This window comes from Somniosus microcephalus, chromosome 11 (assembly GCF_052327205.1).
Source record: "Somniosus microcephalus isolate GS21.2 chromosome 11, FLI_Smic_1.0, whole genome shotgun sequence".
Lineage (NCBI taxonomy): Eukaryota > Metazoa > Chordata > Chondrichthyes > Squaliformes > Somniosidae > Somniosus > Somniosus microcephalus.
In genome coordinates this window covers 147,277,337-147,299,268 of record NC_140997.1, presented here as the reverse complement: position 1 = coordinate 147,299,268, position 21,932 = coordinate 147,277,337, and the positions used below count along the sequence as shown (strand labels likewise).

Sequence of the window (21,932 nt, the reverse complement as noted above, 5' to 3'; positions counted from 1 at the left end):
CAGTGTGAGGGACGCAATGTGTGGGGCGCGGTGTGAGGGGCGCAGTGCGAGGGTCGCAGTGCGAGGGTCGCAGTGCGAGGGACGCAGTGCGAGGGTCGCAGTGCGAGGGACGCAGTGTGAGGGTAGCGGTGTTAGGGTCGCAGTGTGAGGGACGCAGTGTGAGACCCGCAGTGTGAGGGACGCAGTGTGAGGGACGCAGTGTGAGGGATGCAGTGTGAGACCCGCAGTGTGAGGGACGCAGTGTGAGGCCTGCAGTGAGAGGGACGCAGTGTGAGGGATGCAGTGTGAGAGACGCACCGTGAGGGACGCAGTGTGAGGGATGCAGTGTGAGTGACGCAGTGTGAGACACGCAGTGTGAGGGACGCAATGTGGGGGACGCAGTGTGAGACCCGCACTGTGAGGGACGCAGTGTGAGACCCGCACTGTGAGGGACGCAGTGTGAGGGACGCAGAGTGAGAGACGCAGTGTGAGAGACGCAGTGTGAGAGACGCACTGTGAGGGACGCAGTGTGAGGGACGCAGTGTGAGGGACGCAGTGTGAGGGACGCAGTGTGAGGGACGCAGTGTGAGGGACGCAATGTGAGGGACGCGGTGTGAGACCCGCACTGTGAGGGACGCAGCGCGAGGGACGCAGTGTGAGACCCGCAGTGTGAGGGACGCAGTGTGAGGGACGCAGTGGGAGGGTCGCAGTGTGAGGGACGCAGTGTGAGGGACGCAGTGTGTGGGACGCAGTGTGAGGGACGCAGTGCGAGACCCGCAGTGCGAGGGAGGCAGTGTGAGGGACGCAGTGTGAGGGACGCTGTGCGAGGGACGAAGTGTGAGGGACGCAGTGTGAGGGAGGCAGTGTGAGACCCGCAGTGTGAGGGACGCAGTGTGAGTGACGCAGTGTGAGGGACGCAGTGTTAGGGGCGCAGTGTGAGGGACGCAGTGTGAGACCCACAGTGTGGGAGACGCAGTGTGAGGGACGCAGTGTGAGGGACGCAGTGTGAGACCCGCAGTGTGAGGGACGCAGTGTGAGGGATGCAGTGTGAGACCTGCACTGTGAGGGACGCAGTGTGAGGGACGCAGTGTGAAGGACGCAGTGTGAGGGACGCAGTGCGAGACCCGCAGTATGAGGGAGGCAGTGTGAGGGACGCTGTGCGAGGGACGCAGTGCGAGGGACGCAGTGCGAGGGACGCAGTGTGAGACCCGCAGTGTGATGGACGCAGTGTGAGGGACGCTGTGTGAGGGGCGCAGTGTGAGGGGCGCAGTGTGAGGGACGCAGTGTGAGGGAAGCAGTGCGAGGGTCGCAGTGTGAGGGACGCAGTGTGAGACCCGCAGTGTGATGGATGCAGTGTGAGGGACGCAGTGTGAGGGACGCAGTGTGAGGGACGCTGTGTGAGGGGCGCAGTGTGATGGACGCAGTGTGAGGGACGCAGTGTGAGGGACGCTGTGTGAGGGGCGCAGTGTGAGGGGCGCAGTGTGAGGGGCGCAGTGTGAGGGACGCAGTGCGAGGGAAGCAGTGCGAGGGTCGCAGTGCGAGGGTCGCAGTGTGAGGGATGCAGTGTGAGGGTAGCTGTGTTAGGGTCGCAGTGTGAGGGACGCAGTGTGAGGGACGCAGTGTGAGGGACGCAGTGCGAGACCCTCAGTGTGAGAGAGGCAGTGTGAGGGACGCAGTGTGAGGGAAGCAGTGCAAGGGACGCAGTGCGAGGGACGCAGTGTGAGGGTCGCAGTTCGAGGGACGCAGTGCGAGGGTCGCAGTGCGAGGGACGCAGTGTGAGACCCGCAGTGTGGGAGACGCAGTGTGAGGGACGCAGTGTGAGGGACGCAGTGTGAGGGACGCCGTGTGAGGGACGCCGTGCGAGGGACGCAGTGCGAGGGACGCAGTGTGAGACCCGCAGTGTGAGGGACGCCATTTGAGACACGCAGTGTGAGGGATTCAGTGTGAGACCCGCAGTGTGAGGGACGCAGTGTGAGACTGGCAGTGTGAGGGGCGCAGTGTGAGGGACGCAGTGTGAGGGGCGCAGTGTGAGGGGCGCAGTGTGAGGGGCGCAGTGTGAGGGACGCAGTGTGAGGGACGCAGTGTGAGACCCGCAGTGTGAGGGATGCAGTGTGAGAGCCGCAGTGTGAGGGACGCGGTGCGAGGGACGCGGTGCGAGGGACGCGGTGCGAGGCCCGCGGTGCGAGGCCCGCAGTGTGAGACCCGCAGTGTGAGGGGCGCAGAGTGCGAGACGCAGTGTGAGGGACGCAGTGTGGGAGACGCAGTGTGAGGGACGCAGTGTGAGGGGCGCAGTGTGAGGGGCGCAGTGTGAGGGGCGCAGTGTGAGGGTCGCAGTGTGAGGGGCGCACTGTGAGGGACGCAGTGTGAGGGATGCAGTGTGAGACCCGCAGTGTGAGGGATGCAGTGTGAGACCCACAATGTGAGGGACGCAATGCAAGGGACGCAGTGTGTGACCCGCAGTGTGAGGGACGCAGTGTGAGACCCGCAGTGTGAGGGACGCAGTGTGAGACCAGCAGTGTGAGGGACGCGGTGTGAGGGACGCAGTGTGAGGGACGCAGTGTGAGGGACGCATTGTGGGGGTCGCAGTGTGGGAGACGCAGTGTGGGGGAAGCAGTGTGGGGGACGCAGTGTGAGGGACGCAGTGTGAAACCCGCAGTGTGAGGGACGCAGTGTGAGGGGCGCGGTGTGAGGGGCGCAGTGTGAGGGAAGCAGTGCGAGGGTCGCAGTGCGAGGGTCGCAGTGCGAGGGACGCAGTGCGAGGGTCGCAGTGCGAGGGACGCAGTGTGAGGGTAGCGGTGTTAGGGTCGCAGTGTGAGGGACGCTGTGTGAGACCCGCAGTGTGGTGGACGCAGTGCGGGGGACGCAGTGTGAGGGACGCGGTGTGAGGGTCGCAGTGCGAGGGTCGCAGTGCGAGGGACGCAGTGCGAGGGTCGCAGTGCGAGGGACGCAGTGTGAGGGTAGCGGTGTTAGGGTCGCAGTGTGAGGGACGCAGTGTGAGACCCGCAGTGTGAGGGACGCAGTGTGAGGGACGCAGTGTGAGGGATGCAGTGTTAGACCCGCAGTGTGAGGGACGCAGTGTGAGGGACGCAGTGTGAGGCCTGCAGTGAGAGGGACGCAGTGTGAGGGACGCAGTGTGAGGGACGCAGTGTGAGTGACGCAGTGTGAGACATGCAGTGTGAGGGACGCAGTGTGGGGGACGCAGTGTGAGACCCGCACTGTGAGGGACGCAGTGTGAGACCCGCACTGTGAGGGACGCAGTGTGAGGGACGCAGTGTGAGGGACGCAGAGTGAGGGACGCAGTGTGAGGGACGCAGTGTGAGGGACGCAGTGTGAGGGACGCAATGTGAGGGACGCAATGTGAGGGACGCGGTGTGAGACCCGCACTGTGAGGGACGCAGCGCGAGGGACGCAGTGCGAGACCCGCAGTGCGAGGGAGGCAGTGTGAGGGACGCAGTGTGAGGGACGCAGTGTGAGGGACGCAGTGGGAGGGTCGCAGTGTGAGGGACGCAGTGTGAGGGACGCAGTGCGAGACCCGCAGTGCGAGGGAGGCAGTGTGAGGGACGCAGTGTGAGGGACGCAGTGTGAGGGACGCTGTGCGAGGGACGAAGTGTGAGGGACGCAGTGTGAGGGACGCAGTGTGAGGGACGCTGTGCGAGGGACGAAGTGTGAGGGACGCAGTGTGAGGGAGGCAGTGTGAGACCCGCAGTGTGAGGGACGCAGTGTGAGGGACGCAGTGTGAGGGACGCAGTGTTAGGGTCGCAGTGTGAGGGACGCAGTGTGAGACCCACAGTGTGAGACCCGCAGTGTGAGGGACGCAGTGTGAGGGACGCAGTGGGAGGGTCGCAGTGTGAGGGACGCAGTGTGAGGGACGCAGTGTGAGGGACACAGTGTGAGGGACGCAGTGCGAGACCCGCAGTGCGAGGGAGGCAGTGTGAGGGACGCAGTGTGAGGGACGCTGTGCGAGGGACGAAGTGTGAGGGACGCAGTGTGAGGGAGGCAGTGTGAGACCCGCAGTGTGAGGGACGCAGTGTGAGGGACGCAGTGTGAGGGACGCAGTGTTAGGGTCGCAGTGTGAGGGACGCAGTGTGAGACCCACAGTGTGGGAGACGCAGTTTGAGGGACGCAGTGTGAGGGACGCAGTGTGAGGGACGCAGTGTGAGGGATGCAGTGTGAGACCCGCAGTGTGAGGGACGCAGTGTGAGGGATGCAGTGTGAGACCTGCACTGTGAGGGACGCAGTGTGAAGGACGCAGTGTGAGGGACGCAGTGCGAGACCCGCAGTATGAGGGAGGCAGTGTGAGGGACGCAGTGTGAGGGTCGCTGTGCGAGGGACGCAGTGCGAGGGAGGCAGTGCGAGGGACGCAGTGTGAGACCCGCAGTGTGATGGACGCAGTGTGAGGGACGCAGTGTGAGGGACGCAGTGTGAGGGACGCAGTGTGAGGGGCGCAGTGTGAGGGAAGCAGTGCGAGGGTCGCAGTGCGAGGGTCGCAGTGCGAGGGGCGCAGTGCGAGGGACGCAGTGTGAGGGACGCAGTGCGAGACCCTCAGTGTGAGAGAGGCAGTGTGAGGGACGCAGTGTGAGGGACGCAGTGTGAGGGACGCAGTGTGAGGGACGCAGTGTGAGGGACGCAGTGTGAGGGACGCAGTGTGAGGGACGCAATGTGAGGGACGCAATGTGAGGGACGCAGTGTGAGGGTCGCAGTGTGAGGGACGCAGTGTGAGGGACGCAGTGTGAGGGACGCAGTGTGAGGGACGCAATGTGAGGGACGCAATGTGAGGGACGCAGTGTGAGGGTCGCAGCGCGAGGGACGCAGCGTGAGGGACGCAGTGTGAGACCCGCAGTGTGAGGGACGCAGTGTGAGGGACGCAGTGGGAGGGTCGCAGTGTGAGGGACGCAGTGTGAGGGACGCAGTGCGAGACCCGCAGTGCGAGGGAGGCAGTGTGAGGGACGCAGTGTGAGGGACGCTGTGCGAGGGACGAAGTGTGAGGGACGCAGTGTGAGGGAGGCAGTGTGAGACCCGCAGTGTGAGGGACGCAGTGTGAGGGACGCAGTGTGAGTGACGCAGTGTGAGGGACGCAGTGTTAGGGTCGCAGTGTGAGGGACGCAGTGTGAGACCCACAGTGTGAGACCCGCAGTGTGAGGGACGCAGTGTGAGGGACGCAGTGGGAGGGTCGCAGTGGGAGGGACGCAGTGTGAGGGACGCAGTGTGAGGGACACAGTGTGAGGGACGCAGTGCGAGACCCGCAGTGCGAGGGAGGCAGTGTGAGGGACGCAGTGTGAGGGACGCTGTGCGAGGGACGAAGTGTGAGGGACGCAGTGTGAGGGAGGCAGTGTGAGACCCGCAGTGTGAGGGACGCAGTGTGAGGGACGCAGTGTGAGGGACGCAGTGTTAGGGTCGCAGTGTGAGGGACGCAGTGTGAGACCCACAGTGTGGGAGACGCAGTTTGAGGGACGCAGTGTGAGGGACGCAGTGTGAGGGACGCAGTGTGAGGGATGCAGTGTGAGACACGCAGTGTGAGGGACGCAGTGTGAGGGATGCAGTGTGAGACCTGCACTGTGAGGGACGCAGTGTGAGGGACGCAGTGTGAAGGACGCAGTGTGAGGGACGCAGTGCGAGACCCGCAGTATGAGGGAGGCAGTGTGAGGGACGCAGTGTGAGGGTCGCTGTGCGAGGGACGCAGTGCGAGGGAGGCAGTGCGAGGGACGCAGTGTGAGACCCGCAGTGTGATGGACGCAGTGTGAGGGACGCAGTGTGAGGGACGCAGTGTGAGGGACGCAGTGTGAGGGGCGCAGTGTGAGGGGCGCAGTGTGAGGGAAGCAGTGCGAGGGTCGCAGTGCGAGGGGCGCAGTGCGAGGTACGCAGTGTGAGGGACGCTGTGCGAGACCCTCAGTGTGAGAGAGGCAGTGTGAGGGACGCAGTGTGAGGGACGCAGTGTGAGGGAAGCAGTGCGAGGGACGCAGTGCGAGGGACGCAGTGCGAGGGACGCAGTGCGAGGGTCGCAGTTCGAGGGACGCAGTGCGAGGGTCGTAGTGCGAGGGTCGCAGTGCGAGGGACGCAGTGTGAGACCCGCAGTGTGGGAGACGCAGTGTGAGGGACGCAGTGTGAGGGACGCCTTGTGAGGGACGCCGTGCGAGGGACGCAGTGTGAGACCCGCAGTGTGAGGGACGCCATTTGAGACACGCAGTCTGAGGGATTCAGTGTGAGACCCGCAGTGTGAGGGACGCAGTGTGAGACCGGCAGTGTGAGACCCGCAGTGTGAGACCCGCAGTGTGAGACCCGCAGTGTGAGACCCGCAGTGTGAGACCCGCAGTGTGAGGGGCGCAGTGTGAGGGGCGCAGTGTGAGGGACGCAGTGTGAGGGACGCAGTGTGAGGGGCGCAGTGTGAGGGACGCGGTGCGAGGGACGCGGTGCGAGGCCCGCGGTGCGAGGCCCGCAGTGCGAGGCCCGCAGTGTGAGACCCGCAGTGTGAGGGGCGCAGAGTGCGAGACGCAGTGTGAGGGACGCAGTGTGGGAGACGCAGTGTGAGGGACGCAGTGTGAGGGGCGCAGTGTGAGGGGCGCAGTGTGAGGGGCGCAGTGTGAGGGGCGCAGTGTGAGGGGCGCAGTGTGAGGGGCGCACTGTGAGGGACGCAGTGTGAGGGATGCAGTGTGAGACCCGCAGTGTGAGGGATGCAGTGTGAGACCCACAATGTGAGGGACGCAATGCAAGGGACGCAGTGTGTGACCCGCAGTGTGAGGGACGCAGTGTGAGACCCGCAGTGTGAGGGACGCAGTGTGAGACCAGCGGTGTGAGGGACGCAGTGTGAGGGACGCATTGTGGGGGTCGCAGTGTGGGAGACGCAGTGTGGGGGAAGCAGTGTGGGGGACGCAGTGTGAGGGACGCAGTGTGAAACCCGCAGTGTGAGGGACGCAGTGTGAGGGGCGCGGTGTGAGGGGCGCAGTGTGAGGGAAGCAGTGCGAGGGTCGCAGTGCGAGGGACGCAGTGCGAGGGTCGCAGTGCGAGGGACGCAGTGTGAGGGTAGCGGTGTTAGGGTCGCAGTGTGAGGGACGCAGTGTGAGACCCGCAGTGTGGTGGACGCAGTGCGGGGGACGCAGTGTGAGGGACGCGGTGTGAGGGGCGCGGTGTGAGGGGCGCGGTGTGAGGGTCGCAGTGTGAGGGACGCAGTGTGAGGGACGCAGAGTGAGAGACGCAGTGTGAGGGACGCAGAGTGAGAGACGCAGTGTGAGAGACGCAGTGTGAGAGACGCACTGTGAGGGACGCAGTGTGAGGGACGCAGTGTGAGGGACGCAGTGTGAGGGACGCAATGTGAGGGACGCAATGTGAGGGACGCGGTGTGAGACCCGCACTGTGAGGGACGCAGCGCGAGGGACGCAGCGTGAGGGACGCAGTGTGAGGGACGCAGTGGGAGGGTCGCAGTGTGAGGGACGCAGTGTGAGGGACGCAGTGTGAGGGACGCAGTGCGAGACCCGCAGTGCGAGGGAGGCAGTGTGAGGGACGCAGTGTGAGGGACGCTGTGCGAGGGACGAAGTGTGAGGGACGCAGTGTGAGGGAGGCAGTGTGAGACCCGCAGTGTGAGGGACGCAGTGTGAGGGACGCAGTGTGAGTGACGCAGTGTGAGGGACGCAGTGTTAGGGTCGCAGTGTGAGGGACGCAGTGTGAGACCCACAGTGTGGGAGACGCAGTTTGAGGGACGCAGTGTGAGGGACGCAGTGTGAGGGACGCAGTGTGAGGGATGCAGTGTGAGACACGCAGTGTGAGGGACGCAGTGTGAGGGATGCAGTGTGAGACCTGCACTGTGAGGGACGCAGTGTGAAGGACGCAGTGTGAGGGACGCAGTGCGAGACCCGCAGTATGAGGGAGGCAGTGTGAGGGACGCAGTGTGAGGGTCGCTGTGCGAGGGACGCAGTGCGAGGGAGGCAGTGCGAGGGACGCAGTGTGAGACCCGCAGTGTGATGGACGCAGTGTGAGGGACGCAGTGTGAGGGACGCAGTGTGAGGGACGCAGTGTGAGGGGCGCAGTGTGAGGGGCGCAGTGTGAGGGAAGCAGTGCGAGGGTCGCAGTGCGAGGGTCGCAGTGCGAGGGGCGCAGTGCGAGGGACGCAGTGTGAGGGACGCAGTGCGAGACCCTCAGTGTGAGAGAGGCAGTGTGAGGGACGCAGTGTGAGGGACGCAGTGTGAGGGTCGCAGTGTGAGGGACGCAGTGTGAGGGACGCAGTGTGAGGGAAGCAGTGCAAGGGACGCAGTGCGAGGGACGCAGTGCGAGGGACGCAGTGCGAGGGTCGCAGTTCGAGGGACGCAGTGCGAGGGTCGTAGTGCGAGGGTCGCAGTGCGAGGGACGCAGTGTGAGACCCGCAGTGTGGGAGACGCAGTGTGAGGGACGCAGTGAGAGGGACGCCGTGTGAGGGACGCCGTGCGAGGGACGCAGTGTGAGACCCGCAGTGTGAGGGACGCAGTGTGAGGGACGCCATTTGAGACACGCAGTCTGAGGGATTCAGTGTGAGACCCGCAGTGTGAGGGACGCAGTGTGAGACCCGCAGTGTGAGACCCGCAGTGTGAGACCCGCAGTGTGAGGGGCGCAGTGTGAGGGACGCAGTGTGAGGGACGCAGTGTGAGGGGCGCAGTGTGAGGGGCGCAGTGTGAGGGGCGCAGTGTGAGGGGCGCAGTGTGAGGGACGCAGTGTGAGGGACGCAGTGTGAGACCCGCAGTGTGAGGGATGCAGTGTGAGACCCGCGGTGTGAGGGACGCGGTGCGAGGGACGCGGTGCGAGGGACGCGGTGCGAGGGACGCGGTGCGAGGGACGCAGTGTGAGACCCGCAGTGTGAGGCCCGCAGTGTGAGACCCGAGGTGTGAGGGACGCGGTGCGAGGGACGCGGTGCGAGGGACGCAGTGCGAGGCCCGCAGTGCGAGACCCGCAGTGCGAGGGGCGCAGAGTGAGAGACGCAGTGTGAGGGACGCAGTGTGGGAGACGCAGTGTGAGGGACGCAGTGTGAGGGGCGCAGTGTGAGGGACGCAGTGTGAGGGGCGCAGTGTGAGGGGCGCACTGTGAGGGACGCAGTGTGAGGGATGCAGTGTGAGACCCGCAGTGTGAGGGATGCAGTGTGAGACCCACAATGTGAGGGACGCAATGCAAGGGACGCAGTGTGTGACCTGCAGTGTGAGGGACGCAGTGTGAGACCCGCAGTGTGAGGGACGCAGTGTGAGACCAGCAGTGTGAGGGACGCAGTGTGAGGGACGCAGTGTGAGGGACGCATTGTGGGGGTCGCAGTGTGAAACCCGCAGTGTGAGGGACGCAGTGAGAGGGACGCAGTGTGAGGGGCGCAGTGTGAGGGGCGCAGTGTGAGGGGCGCAGTGTGAGGGGCGCAGTGTGAGGGGCGCAGTGTGGTGAACGCAGTGTGGGGGATGCAGTGTGAGGGACGCAGTGTGAGGGACGCGGTGTGAGGGGCGCGGTGTGAGGGGCGCAGTGTGAGGGAAGCAGTGCGAGGGTCGCAGTGCGAGGGACGCAGTGCGAGGGTCGCAGTGCGAGGGACGCGGTGTGAGGGTAGCGGTGGTAGGGTCGCAGTGTGAGGGACGCAGTGTGAGACCCGCAGTGTGGTGGACGCAGTGTGGGGGACGCAGTGTGGGGGACGCGGTGTGAGGGACGCGGTGTGAGGGGCGCGGTGTGAGGGGCGCAGTGTGAGGGAAGCAGTGCGAGGGTCGCAGTGCGAGGGACGCAGTGCGAGGGTCGCAGTGCGAGGGACGCAGTGTGAGGGTAGCGGTGTTAGGGTCGCAGTGTGAGGGACGCAGTGTGAGACCCGCAGTGTGAGGGACGCAGTGTGAGGGACGCAGTGTGAGGGATGCAGTGTGAGACCCGCAGTGTGAGGGACGCAGTGTGAGGGACGCAGTGTGAGGCCTGCAGTGAGAGGGACGCAGTGTGAGGGACGCAGTGTGAGGGATGCAGTGTGAGAGACGCACCGTGAGGGACGCAGTGTGAGGGACGCAGTGTGAGGGACGCAGTGTGAGGGACGCAGTGTGAGGGACGCAGTGTGAGGGACGCATTGTGAGACCCGCAGTGTGAGGGACGCAGTGTGGGGGACGCAGTGTGAGACCCGCACTGTGAGGGACGCAGTGTGAGACCCGCACTGTGAGGGACGCAGTGTGAGGGACGCAGAGTGAGAGACGCAGTGTGAGAGACGCAGTGTGAGGGACGCAGTGTGAGGGACGCAGTGTGAGGGACGCAGTGTGAGGGACGCAGTGTGAGGGACGCAGTGTGAGGGACGCAGTGTGAGGGACGCAGTGTGAGGGACGCAATGTGAGGGACGCAATGTGAGGGACGCGGTGTGAGACCCGCACTGTGAGGGACGCAGCGCGAGGGACGCAGCGCGAGGGACGCAGCGTGAGGGACGCAGTGTGAGGGACGCAGTGTGAGACCCGCAGTGTGAGGGACGCAGTGTGAGGGACGCAGTGGGAGGGTCGCAGTGTGAGGGACGCAGTGTGAGAGACGCAGTGTGAGGGACGCAGTGTGAGGGACGCAGTGCGAGACCCGCAGTGCGAGGGAGGCAGTGCGAGGGACGCAGTGCGAGGGACGCAGTGTGAGGGACGCTGTGCGAGGGACGAAGTGTGAGGGACGAAGTGTGAGGGACGCAGTGTGAGGGAGGCAGTGTGAGACCCGCAGTGTGAGGGACGCAGTGTGAGGGACGCAGTGTGAGTGACGCAGTGTGAGGGACGCAGTGTTAGGGTCGCAGTGTGAGGGACGCAGTGTGAGACCCACAGTGTGGGAGACGCAGTGTGAGGGACGCAGTGAGAGGGACGCAGTGTGAGGGATGCAGTGTGAGACCCGCAGTGTGAGGGACGCAGTGTGAGGGACGCAGTGTGAGGGATGCAGTGTGAGACCCGCAGTGTGAGGGACGCAGTGTGAGGGACGCAGTGTGAAGGACGCAGTGTGAGGGACGCAGTGCGAGACCCGCAGTATGAGGGAGGCAGTGTGAGGGACGCAGTGTGAGGGTCGCTGTGCGAGGGACGCAGTGCGAGGGAGGCAGTGCGAGGGACGCAGTGTGAGACCCGCAGTGTGATGTACGCAGTGTGAGGGACGCAGTGTGAGGGACGCTGTGTGAGGGGCGCAGTGTGAGGGACGCAGTGTGAGGGAAGCAGTGCGAGGGTCGCAGTGTGAGGGACGCAGTGTGAGACCCGCAGTGTGATGGACGCAGTGTGAGGGATGCAGTGTGAGGGACGCAGTGTGAGGGACGCTGTGTGAGGGGCGCAGTGTGATGGACGCAGTGTGAGGGACGCAGTGTGAGGGACGCTGTGTGAGGGGCGCAGTGTGAGGGGCGCAGTGTGAGGGAAGCAGTGCGAGGGTCGCAGTGCGAGGGTCGCAGTGCGAGGGGCGCAGTGCGAGGGACGCAGTGTGAGGGACGCAGTGCCAGACCCTCAGTGTGAGAGAGGCAGTGTGAGGGACGCAGTGTGAGGGACGCAGTGTGAGGGGCGCAGTGTGAGGGGCGCAGTGTGAGGGACGCAGTGTGAGGGAAGCAGTGCGAGGGTCGCAGTGCGAGGGACGCAGTGTGAGACCCGCAGTGTGATGGACGCAGTGTGAGGGACGCAGTGTGAGGGACGCAGTGTGAGGGACTCTGTGTGAGGGGCGCAGTGTGATGGACGCAGTGTGAGGGGCGCAGTGTGAGGGGCGCAGTGCGAGGGACGCAGTGTGAGGGACGCAGTGCGAGACCCTCAGTGTGAGAGAGGCAGTGTGAGGGACGCAGTGTGAGGGAAGCAGTGCAAGGGACGCAGTGCGAGGGACGCAGTGCGAGGGACGCAGTGTGAGACCCGCAGTGTGGGAGACGCAGTGTGAGGGACGCAGTGTGAGGGACGCCGTGCGAGGGACGCAGTGCGAGGGACGCAGTGTGAGACCCGCAGTGTGAGGGACGCAGTGTGAGGGACGCCATTTGAGACACGCAGTGTGAGGGATTCAGTGTGAGACCCGCAGTGTGAGGGACGCAGTGTGAGGGACGCAGTGTGAGACCGGCAGTGTGAGACCCGCAGTGTGAGACCCGCAGTGTGAGACCCGCAGTGTGAGGGATGCAGTGTGAGACCCGCAGTGTGAGACCCGCAGTGTGAGACCCGCAGTGTGAGGGGCGCAGTGTGAGGGGCGCAGTGTGAGGGACGCAGTGTGAGGGACGCTGTGTGAGGGACGCAGTGTGAGGGACGCAGTGTGAGGGAAGCAGTGCGAGGGTCGCAGTGTGAGGGACGCAGTGTGAGACCCGCAGTGTGATGGACGCAGTGTGAGGGACGCAGTGTGAGGGACGCAGTGTGAGGGACGCAGTGTGAGGGGCGCAGTATGATGGACGCAGTGTGAGGGACGCAGTGTGAGGGACGCAGTGTGAGGGACGCTGTGTGAGGGGCGCAGTGTGAGGGGCGCAGTGTGAGGGAAGCAGTGCGAGGGTCGCAGTGCGAGGGTCGCAGTGCGAGGGGCGCAGTGCGAGGGACGCAGTGTGAGGGACGCAGTGCGAGACCCTCAGTGTGAGAGAGGCAGTGTGAGGGACGCAGTGTGAGGGACGCAGTGTGAGGGGCGCAGTGTGAGGGGCGCAGTGTGAGGGACGCAGTGTGAGGGAAGCAGTGCGAGGGTCGCAGTGTGAGGGACGCAGTGTGAGACCCGCAGTGTGATGGACGCAGTGTGAGGGACGCAGTGTGAGGGACGCTGTGTGAGGGGCGCAGTGTGATGGACGCAGTGTGAGGGACGCAGTGTGAGGGACGCTGTGTGAGGGGCGCAGTGTGAGGGAAGCAGTGCGAGGGTCGCAGTGCGAGGGGCGCAGTGCGAGGGACGCAGTGTGAGGGACGCAGTGCGAGACCCTCAGTGTGAGAGAGGCAGTGTGAGGGACGCAGTGTGAGGGACGCAGTGTGAGGGAAGCAGTGCAAGGGACGCAGTGCGAGGGACGCAGTGCGAGGGTCGCAGTTCGAGGGACGCAGTGCGAGGGTCGCAGTGCGAGGGTCGCAGTGCGAGGGACGCAGTGTGAGACCCGCAGTGTGGGAGACGCAGGGTGAGGGACGCAGTGTGAGGGACGCCGTGTGAGGGACGCCGTGCGAGGGACGCAGTGCGAGGGACGCAGTGTGAGACCCGCAGTGTGAGGGACGCAGTGTGAGGGACGCCATTTGAGACACGCAGTGTGAGGGATTCAGTGTGAGACCCGCAGTGTGAGGGACGCAGTGTGAGGGACGCAGTGTGAGACCGGCAGTGTGAGACCCGCAGTGTGAGACCCGCAGTGTGAGGGACGCAGTGTGAGGGACGCCATTTGAGACACGCAGTGTGAGGGATTCAGTGTGAGACCCGCAGTGTGAGGGACGCCGTGCGAGGGACGCAGTGTGAGACCCGCAGTGTGAGACCCGCAGTGTGAGACCCGCAGTGTGAGGGGCGCAGTTTGAGGGGCGCAGTGTGAGGGGCGCAGTGTGAGGGGCGCAGTGTGAGGGGCGCAGTGTGAGGGGCGCAGTGTGAGGGACGCAGTGTGAGGGACGCAGTGTGAGACCCGCGGTGTGAGGGACGCAGTGTGAGACCCGCGGTGTGAGGGACGCGGTGCGAGGGACGCAGTGCGAGGCCCGCAGTGCGAGGCCCGCAGTGCGAGACCCGCAGTGTGAGGGACGCAGTGTGAGGGACGCAGTGTGGGAGACGCAGTGTGAGGGACGCAGTGTGAGGGACGCAGTGTGAGGGGCGCAGTGTGAGGGGCGCAGTGTGAGGGGCGCACTGTGAGGGACGCAGTGTGAGGGACGCAGTGTGAGACCCGCAGTGTGAGGGATGCAGTGTGAGACCCACAATGTGAGGGACGCAATGCAAGGGACGCAGTGTGTGACCCGCAGTGTGAGGGACGCAGTGTGAGACCCGCAGTGTGAGGGACGCAGTGTGAGGGACGCAGTGTGAGACCAGCAGTGTGAGGGACGCGGTGTGAGGGACGCAGTGTGAGGGACGCAGTGTGAGGGACGCAGTGTGAGGGACGCATTGTGGGGGTTGCAATGTGGGGGTCGCAGTGTGGGAGACGCAGTGTGAGGGACGCAGTGTGAGGGACGCAGTGTGAGGGACGCAGTGTGAGGGACGCAGTATGAAGGACACTTTGTGAGGGACGCAGTGTCAGACCCGCAGTGTGTGGGACGCAGTGTGAGTGACGCAGTGTCAGACCCGCAGTGTGAGGGACGCAGTGCGAGTGACGTGCTAGGTGCAGGACTTTTTCACGTCCGGTCTGATGTGGTGTATGCACACTCATCGGTAGGGATACACATCATTCAAGTATACACATCATTCAAGTAAGCAGATTACTCGAGCAATAGACTGACCTGCGTGCACTGGGTACGTAGGTGCTGCAGGAGCTTCCGTTCCAGGTGCAGTAAGGGTCCCTCGCTAGGCAGCATTCGGCACAGCCTTTACCGTACACATCGCACTGGTACAAGGAGACCTGGGTCAAGCCGCTCTTTGAACCAAGGTACAGCCACTGCTGAAATGAAACCATAGTCAGTAATTGAGTTAAAGACGCCATTCTTTAAGCTCAGATGATAGAATCTTACAGCACTGAAGGAGGCCATTTGTCCCATTGTGCCTGCTCTCTGAAAAAGCTGTCAATTTAGTCCCACTCCCATCCCTCTTTCCCCACAGCCCTGCAATTTTTTTCTTTTTCAAGTATGTATCCAATTCCCTTTCAAAAGTTACTATTGAATCCACTTCCACCACCCTTTCAGGCAGTGCATTCCAGATCATAACAATTCACTTTTGGTCAGGACACCAGGAGAACTCCCCTGCTCTTCTTCGAAATAGTGCTGTGGGATCTTTTACATTAACCTGAGAGGGCAGACAGGGCCTCGGTTTAACGTCTCATCTGAAAGACGGCACCTCTGACAGTGCAGCGCTCCCTCAGCCTAGATTTTGTGCTCAAGTCCTGCTGTGGGGCTTGAACCTACAATGATCTGAGCTTGAGGTGAGTGCGCCAACATTGAGCCAGAAACAGCAGCTGCACCAAAATCAGTGGACAGAAAGGCACAGGTCCAGTGTGCCCATGGTCTACCAATGAGCCGTCTAATACATGCAAGGCCCCTACGGGTGGCACGGGTTCTTGGGAGATTTAGTCCATCGAGAGAGAGGACACCAACTGGCCCAACAGCAACACAGTGAGGCGTCCAGGTGCAAATGGATCCTGAATCCCGAGAAGGTGTTTTTGCCTGGAAATCCCTCCCCAGTTTCAGTTTGTGTTTTTTTAGTACACACTGGGGAGCCGGCGGTTCACAGTTTTATTTGCCACTGCTCCATTTGTTTAGCTGAAAGCAGACTCGCCCTCCCTCTCCCTCAGAGGGGTGACATGTCCTGAGGTAATCTACCCAGGTGCCCGCTGCCCGAGAAGCTAGCAAAACGCAGCCCAACCACACGATTGAGAAAAAGAGTCACCCGTGAGCCAGCGATATCTGTCTTCCAAGAACTATCGCTGTACGCCGTAAATTGGTGTCAATCTTTCTCATTATTGGGCAAAGTTAAGTAGGTTTTCGGAGGTTACACAAGTAGACTCTGGCCTGTGGACTGTACCAGCAATGGGAAGTAATCTCTGTTCCACTGCTCTCTGGCCTCACTCCCAGGACAGTAATTTTCACGATCTGTCACCCCGGACATTCTAATTTTACATTTCAATCCAAAGATTTCATCATGAATTGTAGCAAATGAGCATCAAATACCCAGGATATGCCTGCTTACCCGTTTCCTGGACAGGTTCATTGAAGTGATGGGTGATTTGTCCTGGAGAGAGATTAAATCACAGTAAGGAGGTATCCTTGACATTAACAGTGGGAGTATTATTCAGTATCTGTAATGTTTTATTTAAAGCTGAGAAGAAGCAGCAGAGAGAAAGAAATATTAAAAGGAAAACATAATGGCCCAGAATTTGCGATATTAACCCTACTAATATCTTAACACCTGTCTCTCAGAAACATGCCAGCGCAGTTTATGTAGAATGAATTGCACTGGACATTTATCATTTCAAATGGGTAAATGCAGAAGCCAATTTGAACACAGTAAAGTCCCACAAGTCCAATGAGATGAATGAGCAGTTAATGTGTTACTTTGTGGCACTGACCGAGGGAGGAACATTGATCGGGACACTGGGGGATCAGTAGTGCCATGGCTCTTTAACATCTACCTGAACCATTAGAACAGGCAGACAGGGCTTTGGTTTAACATCTCATCTGAAGGATGGCACCTCCAACAGTGCAGCACTCCCTCAGTACTGCCCTGGAGATTATGTGCTCAAATCCTGGATGATGGAGTTAATCCTTTGGATAACACCAGCCCAATAAGACTGGGCTCCAGGGTAGGTCTACAAAGTGTGGACATAGTCATAGACGCCTCCATATGCTCTCCAACAAACCCCAGTATTAAACAGTGTATTCTGCAACAACTTTGATGCAAACTTCAAACTGGCCCTCCCACAAATGCTTACTTGGGACACATTACAAGGGACAGAGGGTCTGATCTCCCATTGCCCATCAAAAAACAAGATTTTTTGTTTCAAACTCGTGGGGTACGGTAGCATAGTGTTTATGTCACTGGACTAGTAATCCAGAGGCCTGGACCAATGATCCAAAGAACGTGAGTTGTGGCAGTTTCAGAATTTGGATTCAGTTTAAAAAAATATGGAAATAAAAAGCTGGTAACTGTTGGATTGTCGTAAAGCCCAACTAGTTCATTAATGTCCTTTAGGGAATGAAACCTGCCGTCCTTACCTGGTCTGGCCTGTCTGTGACACCAGTCCCACACCAACGTGGCTGACTTCTTAACTTCCCTCTGAAGTGGCCCAGCAAGCCACTCACTTCTGAGCAACAAGGAATGGGCAACGAATGCCGGCCTTGCCAGCAACGCCCACATCCCGTGAATTAAGAAAAAATATATATTGCTTCTCCCCGTGCTCCCCTGTTCCGAGGTTCCTCTTTGTCCATACCCTGGGGACAGAGGGCTATGGGCAGAACTCCCCACTCCTGATGCCACTGAAGGGGAGGCTTTACACCAAGTGGCTTATCCAAAGACTCTTTCTGACCAGCAATTTAAAAGCACGGAAAAGAAGGAAAACCGAGAGGCCCCAGGAAGCGTACAGATATGTCCCTTTATTGTATTTGGGCTATATGAGATAATTAAGATGAATATTCTTCCTCTTTAACCCTGATCAATAAACAAACAGCCCCTTGCGTTATTACTTGACTATTGTAATCTGGGTCTCCTTTCAATTAGACAGCCACTCGGCCTACAGCAGGCTTCTAATTGGCTAAGCAGCACCACAAATCATTCATTGCTTGTTTGGGTTTTAGTCAGTCAGTCAAATGTTTAGTTTTCATGCTTTAGAGTTGTGAGTAAAAGTTCGGGAGAAGGATCACACACACAGCGACAGAAAATACATTAAAAAAATGTAATATTAAAAAAGACTCTCGATAATAGCATGTATTCTGTCTAATCTCCTGGCAATAATAATTCAGTGGGTGGCATTCATGTAGTTTTTAGCACAGCAAGGTCTAGTTTGGATTTTCTGTTACATCTCATGCCAAAGTAGTCCCTGGAGTGCAAAAACCTCATAAATGCATGTGATTTGCGCACTCACATCTAGGGTTGCTTGACTGAAACCTCATAAATGCATGTGATTTGCCAAGAAATATCCTTATTAGGTTCGTGCAGGGATCAGGAATTCTTCACGCTGTCTAAATATACAGCTCCTTTGAATTGTATCTCCATTAACTGAGATTCCTTTGTTACTTAAAACAATTAATCTGAATTTCTTCCCCCTGGCCACCCCCCCCGCCCACCCCACTAAATGTTGTCTCCATCTCTCCTGAAGGCAGTGATTGTTTGATGCAGCTCCACAGATGTCCACAGATTTTTGCTACCTAAGCCAAGTGGCGACATTAATCTAGACTGCAAAGGCCATATGATATGACCCTCCCATTTCTCAGTCTCAGTGTCTCTCACACCAGCTGAGCTCCCTCTCAGCAACTCCTCAAGACTGCTGTGCCTTTGTACATTGCCTTCCCACCATGACTGGACCTCTGCACACCCTTACGCAGTATGGCTGAGCCTCCTCTTAGAGGAGGAGGAGGATGTGAGGAGGATGTGAGGAGGACGCAAAGAGGCTGCAAAGGGATATAGACAGGTTAAGTGAGTGGGCAAGAAAGTGGCAGATGGAGTATAATGTGGGGAAATGTGAAATTATCCACTTTAGTAGGTAAAATAGAAAAGCAGAATGTTTTTTAAAAGGTGAGAGACAAGTAAATGTTGGTATGCAGAGGGAACTGGGTGTCCTTGTACACAGATCACAGAAAGTTAACATGCAAGTACAGCAAGCAATTAGGAAGGCAAATGGTATGTTAGCCTTTATTGCTCAGGAGTTGGAGTATAAGAGTAAGTAAGTCTTGCTGCAATTATGTAGGGCTTTGGTGAGACCACATCTGGAGTATTGTGTAGTTTTGGTCTCCTTACCTAAGGAAGGATATACTTGTCTTAGAGGCGGTGCAACGAAGGTTCACTAGATTGATTCCTGGGATGAGAGGGTTGTCCTATGAGGAGAGATTGAGTAGACTGGGCCTATACTCACTGGAGTTTAGAAGAATGAGAGGTGATCTTATTGAAACATATAAAATTCTTAGAGGGCTTGACGGGGTAGATGCTGAGAAAATCAAAAGCAAAATACTGCAGATGCTGGAAATCCGAAATAAAAACAGAAAATGCTGGATACACTCAGCAGGTCAGGCAGCATCTGTGGTGAGAGAAACCGAGTTAACGTTTCAGGTTGATGACCTTTCGTCAAAACTTTTTGACGAAAAGTCATCGACATGAATTGTTAGCTCTGTTTCTCTCTCTCTAGATGTTGAGAGGCTGTTTCCCCTGGATGGAGAGTCTAAAACTAAGTGGGCATAATCTCAGGATAAGGAGTCGGCCATTTAGAACTGAGATGAGGAGAAATTTCTTCAATCAGAGGGTGGTGAATCTTTGGAATTCTCTACCCCAGAGGGCTGTGGAGGCTCAGTCGTTGAGTATATTCAAGACAGAGAGCGACAGATTTTTGGACACTAAGGGAATCAAGGGATATGGCGGGAAAGTTGAATTGAGGTAGAAGATGAGCCATGATCTTATTGAATGGCGGAGCAGGTTCGAGAGGCCGTACGGCCTACTCCTGCTCCTATTTCTTATGCTCTTTTTGTTCTCATGTTCCCCTTCATGGCTGGGTCCCCTCCCTATTCCTCACCATGGCTGGGTCCCCCTCACCCTTCCTCACCATGGCTGGGTCCCCTCACCTTCCTCACCATGGCTGGGTCTCCCCTCACCCTTCCTCACCATGGCTGGGTCTACCCTCACTCTTTCCTCAACATGGCTGGGTCCCCTCACCTTCCTCACCATGGCTGGGTCCCCTCACCCTTCCTCTCCATGGCTGGGTCCCCTCACTCTTTCCTCACCATGGCTGGGTCCCCTCACCCTTCCTCACTATTGCTGGGTCCCCTCACCCTTCCTCTCCATGGCTGGGTCCCCACACCCTTCCTCACCATGGCTGGGTCCCCTCACTCTTTCCTCACCATGGCTGGGTCCCCTCACTCTTTCCTCACCATGGCTGGGTCCCCTCACTCTTTCCTCACCATGGCTGGGTCCCCTCACCTTCCTCACCATGGCTGGGTCCCCTCACTCTTTCCTCACCATGGCTGGGTCCCCTCACTCTTTCCTCACCATGGCTGGGTCCCCTCACTCTTTCCTCACCATGGCTGGGTCCCCTCACTCTTTCCTCACCATGGCTGGGTCCCCTCACTCTTTCCTCACCATGGCTGGGTCCCCTCACTCTCTCCTCACCATGGCTGGGTCCCCTCACTCTTTCCTCACCATGGCTGGGTCCCCTCACTCTTTCCTCAACATGGCTGGGTCCCCTCACCCTTCCTCACCATGGCTGGGTCCCCTCACTCTTTCCTCACCATGGCTGGGTCTCCCCTCACTCTTTCCTCACCATGGCTGGGTCCCCTCACTCTTTCCTCACCATGGCTGGGTCCCCTCACTCTTTCCTCACCATGGCTGGGTCCCCTCACTCTTTCCTCACCATGGCTGGGTCCCCTCACTCTTTCCTCAACATGGCTGGGTCCCCTCACTCACCTCACCATGGCTGGGTCCCCTCACTCTTTCCCCACCATGGCTGGGTCCCCTCACCCTTCCTCACCATGGCTGGGTCCCCTCACCCTTCCTCACCATGGCTGGGTCCCCTCACTCTTTCCTCACCATGGCTGGGTCCCCTCACTCTTTCCTCACTATGGCTGGGTCCCCTCACTCTTTCCTCACCATGGCTGGGTCCCCTCACTCTTTCCTCACCATGGCTGGGTCCCCTCACCCTTCCTCTCCATGGCTGGGTCCCCTCACTCTTTCCTCACCATGGCTGGGTCCCCTCACTCTTTCCTCACCATGGCTGGGTCCCCTCACTCTCCTCACCATGGCTGGGTCCCCTCACTCTTTCCTCACCATGGCTGGGTCCCCTCACTCTTTCCTCACTATGGCTGGGTCCCCTCACTCTTTCCTCACCATGGCTGGGTCCCCTCATTCTTTCCTCACCATGGCTGGGTCCCCTCACTCTTTCCTCTCCATGGCTGGGTCCCCTCACTCTTTCCTCACCATGGCTGGGTCCCCTCACTCTTTCCTCTCCATGGCTGGGTCCCCTCACTCTTTCCTCACCATGGCTGGGTCCCCTCACTCTTTCCTCACCATGGCTGGGTCCCCTCACTCTTTCCTCACCATGGCTGGGTCCCCTCACTCTTTCCTCAAAATGGCTGGGTCCCCTCACCCTTCCTCACCATGGCTGGGTCCCCTCACTCTTTCCTCACCATGGCTGGGTCCACTCACTCTTCCTCACCATGGCTGGGTCCCCTCACTCTTTCCTCACCATGGCTGGGTCCCCTCACTCTTTCCTCACCATGGCTGGGTCCCCTCACCCTTCCTCTCCATGGCTGGGTCCCCTCACTCTTTCCTCACCATGGCTGGGTCCCCTCACTCTTTCCTCACCATGGCTGGGTCCCCTCACTCTCCTCACCATGGCTGGGTCCCCTCACTCTTTCCTCACCATGGCTGGGTCCCCTCACTCTTTCCTCACTATGGCTGGGTCCCCTCACTCTTTCCTCACCATGGCTGGGTCCCCTCACCCTTCCTCTCCATGGCTGGGTCCCCTCACTCTTTCCTCACCATGGCTGGGTCCCCTCACTCTTTCCTCACCATGGCTGGGTCCCCTCACTCTCCTCACCATGGCTGGGTCCCCTCACTCTTTCCTCACCATGGCTGGGTCCCCTCACTCTTTCCTCACTATGGCTGGGTCCCCTCACTCTTTCCTCACCATGGCTGGGTCCCCTCACTCTTTCCTCACCATGGCTGGGTCCCCTCACTCTTTCCTCTCCATGGCTGGGTCCCCTCACTCTTTCCTCACCATGGCTGGGTCCCCTCACTCTTTCCTCTCCATGGCTGGGTCCCCTCACTCTTTCCTCACCATGGCTGGGTCCCCTCACTCTTTCCTCACCATGGCTGGGTCCCCTCACTCTTTCCTCACCATGGCTGGGTCCCCTCACTCTTTCCTCAAAATGGCTGGGTCCCCTCACCCTTCCTCACCATGGCTGGGTCCCCTCACTCTTTCCTCACCATGGCTGGGTCCACTCACTCTTCCTCACCATGGCTGGGTCCCCTCACTCTTTCCTCACCATGGCTGGGTCCCCTCACTCTTTCCTCACCATGGCTGGGTCCCCTCACCCTTCCTCTCCATGGCTGGGTCCCCTCACTCTTTCCTCACCATGGCTGGGTCCCCTCACTCTTTCCTCACCATGGCTGGGTCCCCTCACTCTCCTCACCATGGCTGGGTCCCCTCACTCTTTCCTCACCATGGCTGGGTCCCCTCACTCTTTCCTCACTATGGCTGGGTCCCCTCACTCTTTCCTCACCATGGCTGGGTCCCCTCACTCTTTCCTCACCATGGC

The 21,932-nt window shown here is 60.0% G+C and overlaps 1 protein-coding gene across 2 annotated transcripts in view; it reads right to left on the bottom strand.

The window, feature by feature from the left end:
• Nucleotides 1-21,932, bottom strand: part of sema3h (sema domain, immunoglobulin domain (Ig), short basic domain, secreted, (semaphorin) 3H) — a 326,254-nt gene that overhangs the window by 99,968 nt on the left and 204,354 nt on the right. Inside the window, exons 13-14 of one of the 2 annotated variants that reach the window (XM_086001357.1) lie at nt 15,664-15,705; nt 14,265-14,419 (exon numbers count right to left, since the gene is read on the bottom strand). In XM_086001357.1, coding sequence (XP_085857483.1) covers nt 14,265-14,419; nt 15,664-15,705 — 197 coding nt within the window. Of the gene's footprint in view, nt 1-14,264; nt 14,423-15,663; nt 15,706-21,932 lie in introns of both variants that reach the window. The other variant, XM_086001356.1, reaches the window with a different exon arrangement.